Source organism: Lagenorhynchus albirostris, chromosome 2 (assembly GCF_949774975.1).
Source record: "Lagenorhynchus albirostris chromosome 2, mLagAlb1.1, whole genome shotgun sequence".
Taxonomy (NCBI): Eukaryota; Metazoa; Chordata; class Mammalia; order Artiodactyla; family Delphinidae; genus Lagenorhynchus; species Lagenorhynchus albirostris.
The window spans coordinates 22,972,831-22,977,667 of NC_083096.1; the positions used below are offsets into that span (position 1 = coordinate 22,972,831).

The 4,837-nt window shown below is 51.9% G+C and overlaps 1 protein-coding gene across 1 annotated transcript; it reads left to right on the forward strand.

The window, feature by feature from the left end:
* The first annotated feature begins 633 nt into the window (after positions 1–633).
* On the forward strand, positions 634–2,532 carry MIXL1 (Mix paired-like homeobox). The gene is made up of 2 exons (XM_060141820.1): positions 634–1,041; positions 2,227–2,532. The coding sequence occupies exons 1-2, from the start codon at positions 634–636 to the stop codon at positions 2,530–2,532; spliced, it is 714 nt and encodes a 237-aa protein (XP_059997803.1).
* Positions 2,533–4,837: the final 2,305 nt, after the last annotated feature.

Sequence of the window (4,837 nt, forward strand, 5' to 3'; positions counted from 1 at the left end):
TTTACTGCCTCTCTTTAAGGTCTCTTTATCTGCACCGCCTTCTTCTGATTCAGGATTTGTTTAGGGAGGCTTGCGGAGGACAGGGGCTGGGCTGTTTGACCAACCTGGTACAGGGTCTAGCACATAGCAGGGGGGGGTAAATAAATACCTTTGCTGACGACAGACGGGGCAGCGGGCAAAGGCTCACTGACCTGGCCATGCGAGAGAGAGGCGGCCCCCGACCCTCGCCGCCCTGAGCGGGTGACCTGACCCCAGAGGAGGGCGGTTCCGCCCGCACTCCGCCCACGCACTCGAGGGGCCCCTGGCCGCCGCGCTCCCGGGGCAGACCTGCTCTGGGGGATGTGGATTGCGGTGGCGGTGGCGGGGCTGGCGGGGCGGATGAACGGGGGAGGGGTCGGAGGGGGCCCAGGCCCAAGTTCACGCCTTCCTCCCTCCATCCCACGGGCAGCGGAAGCGATTATTCCCCACCGGCGTCTGGCGGGGCGGGGGGCGGGCTCGCACCCCGAAGGGACACGGGCCTCCCCGCGTCCACCCCTTTGATCGCGCCGCCACACTGGGCCCCCTCCCTCAGCCCCGGGGCCGGTATAACTAGAGGCCGTGCCCCTCCCGGCGGCGCACTGGGGTCCGGCAGCGATGGCCGCAGCTGAGCCCAGCCAGCTCCAGTTCGGGGAGATCGCCGCGCCCCCCGCCTACCGGCCCGCCCACCCCGGCGGGGCGTTCCTGCCGCCCCCGAACCCCGCGGCTGCTCTGCTCCCCGCGCGTCCCTCGGGCCCCGGTCCGGAGCGCGGCGCCCCGGTGGCCTTCGCCGGCTTTCTCGGTAGGGGTCCCGGGCCCGCGGCGCCGCCCTCCGCCGCCCTGGGCCCGCCTGCGCCCCCTAAAGGCGCGGCCGTCCCGTCGGCGTCGCAGCGCCGAAAGCGCACGTCGTTCAGACCCGAGCAGCTGCAGCTGCTGGAGCTCGTCTTCCGCCGGACCATGTACCCCGACATCCACCTGCGTGAGCGCCTGGCCGCGCTCACTTTGCTCCCGGAGTCCAGGATCCAGGTGAGCGGCCGCGGCGGGACGGCACGTTCGCCGGTGCCACTTGCTTGACGTTGGGCAAGACACCGACACAGCCTCGGTGTCCTAGGCTGTAAAACCAGTACTTGCCTACGGTGATTGTGAGGCTTAAATGAAATAATTCAGCTGCACGCTCAATGACTTCTGCCTCTCATTGCTGAGGATAATAAGGGCCCCTCCGAGGAGGCTAGCTGGTCTCTTTGAAATGGTCAGAAAGTAAATCCTCAGCAGGAAGGTAATAGGAAGTATTTTCACACTTTTTCCTTATCCAGGAAGAAGGGACAGATGAGGCACAGTTGGTGTTTCCTCCTGCTGGCTCACCAAGTTGCCCCCTGGGCCCCTAGGCCACTTTCTTGGCAGGTATTCGGTCTGCAATGTGGGTTGTAAAGGATGTAACGTCTTGGGGTAAAGCCTGAAGCATGTGGAGCTTCTCGTCAGAGTTTGAAAAATCTAGCGCCAGGTGCGTTTGTTGCCTAAAGTAATAAAGACAGGTTCCTCGGTATTTGTGGGAAATAGTGAGCTGAAAAATTTATTCATATAAGTGAATGAAGTCCACTGAGCAAAATGCCTCCTTAAATAATTTGACAAGGGAGTACACTTTCAAAACCTAATATTCTGGGGCTTCCCTGGTGGCGCAGTGGTTGAGAGTCCGCCTGCCGATGCAGAGGACACGGGTTTGTGCCCCGGTCTGGGAAGATCCCACATGCCGCGGAGCGGCTGGGCCCCTGAGCCATGGCCGCTGAGCCTGCGCGTCCGGAGCCTGTGCTCCGCAACGGGAGAGGCCACAACAGTGAGAGGCCCGCGTACCGCTAAAGAAAAAAAACAAAAAAAGCCCTAATTTTCCAAATTCTTTTAAGGGCTATCATCTTTAAGCATAGTAGCATTTTTTTCCTAAAATTCTTAAGTGCTGCTATTTCTGTGGCCTCATTTTTCATTGCAGATGTCCCTATATAAAGTATAGTTAGAACTAGGTATTACTCCAATTTTGCATCTGGGAATGGTGAGGCCGAGAAAGCTAGGTGCTCTGATTTGTGAAGTGTTCTGTGAAAACCATAAGGTTCAGGAGCAGGGAGCCAGGGCATGTTAAACTGGAATTTATAATGAACTATGAAGGTGTAATAGTAGCATGAGGACTCCAAGCAAAAGCACTTTCTCTCTCCCCGCTTCCAGGTGTGGTTCCAGAACAGGCGCGCCAAGTCGCGTCGTCAGAGCGGGAAATCCTTTCAGCCTTCAGCCAGGCCAGAGCTCTTCCTCCATCACTCTGCTTGTGAAACTGAAGCAGAATATTTGAAGCCCCAGCTGCCTCTGGAGGTAGATGTGAACTGCCTGCCGGATCCCAACAAGGTTGGAGGAGACATCTCCAACCCTAGCTCCCAAGCTCAGAATTTTGAAACCTATTCTCCCCTCTCTGAAGACATTGGTTCAAAGCTGGACTCATGGGAGGAACACATCTTTTCTGCCTTTGGTAACTCTTGAGGAGTCTGGGAGAATTCAGGATAAGTTCAGAGGAACCATGACTGACAGCCAGGGAGACACACATCAGAATACCATCCTTTCTGGCTTCCATGTTAAGGACTCATCCATGTTAACCTTGGTAATGGTTTTGGGTCATCTCTCACCTGTGAAGCTTCTTCCCCTTTTGCCCATGAACTTTTGCCCATGGCCTGTTCTTTCTTTATAGTACACACCCCCTAGGAGTTCTGGCATTTTTTACCAGTGCATCTCCAAATCTGCACTTTCATTTTGGTCTGCATACCTGCTCTTTCCTACCAGTCCTGTTGGTATTTTTTTGAACTAGTTTTTCAGAACTATCTTCACAAGAACGCCTTGGTTCGACTCAGTTTCCCCTTGTGCTTAACAGCTGCTGTCTTCATATGGCTCCTCCAAGGCTTATACCCGTAGACTCATGTTAACCCAGCTCCTTCAATCCTCATCCTATCATCAAGATTTACTACTTTTTAAATTTGGCCTGACATCTTTATGCTCATTCGTAGCTCCGGTGATTCTGCAAGAGCCCCCTGCCTCAAGTTTCTCAGCTTTTAAAAAACTACTCTAGAAATCTGTAGTAGCCTCCAACTGCTACCAAATTATAAAAACGTTTTGGTTACCCTTCCGGATAACGGACATTGATAGCCTACAGGACCATTATGCGCATCTTCTTAGGGTCACCCATCCACGATATATATATGCCTCTGTCTCAAAGCCACTCCTTTCAGTTTTAGAACCAAATGAATAACCTGTGTCTTTCAAAACACTCTAGACCTCCCTCCTTCTGAAGGCTGTAACTTTCTCTAATCCTCATTTTGTACCTGGTACTTCAATCACTGCAGCATTACCCTTAGCACTTGTTATTGTACTTCTGTGCAACTTCAGTTTATTATTATTAAATGTTTTCCACAAATGTTTCATTGTAATTCTATTTAAATGAGTTCTGTCCTTTAGATAGCACTTAGTACAGCGCTTCACTCCATAACTGCTCAGTACATATTTTGTGGTCATGAGAAACATTTCTAAAAGAAAAGTTTCTGCAAATGTAGTTTATAAAGCCAGAAATCATGGTATCAGCAGGCCACTGTGCTGAGGAATTTAACTTGGTTAAAAGTCTATCCAGCTTGTTCAAAGTTTAGTAACATGAGTCTTCTGGTTTCAGGAGATTTCTCTTTCCCAATTTATATGATAAGAATGTATGTAAATTACTAAGTTAGCCCAGGATAAATTATTGCTTCGAGGTTTTGAGGGTTTTCAAACTCCTAAGGACAAAGGAAACTGTTTGTATATGAGGTAATCATAGGTGAGGTTTCTCTGTAAACTGTGCTTTGGAGGCAGCTCATGAGAAGCCATGGCTGGGGCCAGGACTCAGGTTTGTCTTTTTTTTTTTTTTTTGTAATGGATTTTTGTTTTTCTTTTGGCTATGCCACGCGACTTGCAGGATGTTAGTTCCCCGAACAGCGATTGAACCCGGGCCCTTGGCAGTGAAAGTGTGGAGTCCTAACCACCGGACCGCCAGGGAATTCCCCAGGACTCAGGTCTTGATGATTCCTAGAAGAGTCAGAGCTATGCTGAATGTCTCAGAGATCATACATGCCAGCTACCCTGATATTCATAGAGGTGTTAAATGGCTTGCACTTTTCAGAGTAGCAAATCCACTATTAAAAGCAACCAGGACATGGGCTTCCCTGGTGGCGCAGTGGTTGAGAGTCCGCCTGCCGATGCGGGGGACACGGGTTCGTGCCCTGGTCCAGGAAGATCCCACATGCCGCGGAGTGGCTGGGCCTGTGAGCCATGGCCGCTGAGCCTGTGCGTCCGGAGCCTGTGCTCCGCAACGGGAGAGGCCACAACAGAGGCCCACGTACCGCAAAAAAAAAAAAAAAAAAAGGCAACCAGGACATAGTTCAGGCTTTAGTAGCAGACTTGCCTTCTGAACCCTTAGAAGCTGTCTGAAACCAAAAATGAAATGATAAACATTAGCTCTTACCATTTTCAGTGCTTGTTATGTGCCAAACATCGTGCTTGGGGCCTGCCCCCGGGGTGGCCAGGAAGTCTCACAATCACAGAGCCCTTCCTTTGCATTTAGACTTGTGACAAGGCCAAATGAGACGACATACATTCACAACTGAGAGACATACAATAATTAACTTACAGTCCCCTACTGGGGAGAGACGACCGCTGGGGGAAGCACAGGGCAGGGGCCCCGTCCTCCCCAAAGCTTGGGTCTGCAGCTAAGTGGGTGCGCGTCGCCTCCTGTCCATGTCTGTTTCCCCACTTGCACCAGAAAATACTA

Bases quoted from the DNA above. Each gene is read 5' to 3' on its own strand.
- MIXL1 (XM_060141820.1), top strand. From the start codon at position 634: ATGGCCGCAGCTGAGCCCAGCCAGCTCCAGTTCGGGGAGATCGCCGCG. The intron at 1,042-2,226 runs GTGAGCGGCCGC...CCCCGCTTCCAG, and splicing joins TCCCGGAGTCCAGGATCCAG to GTGTGGTTCCAGAACAGGCG.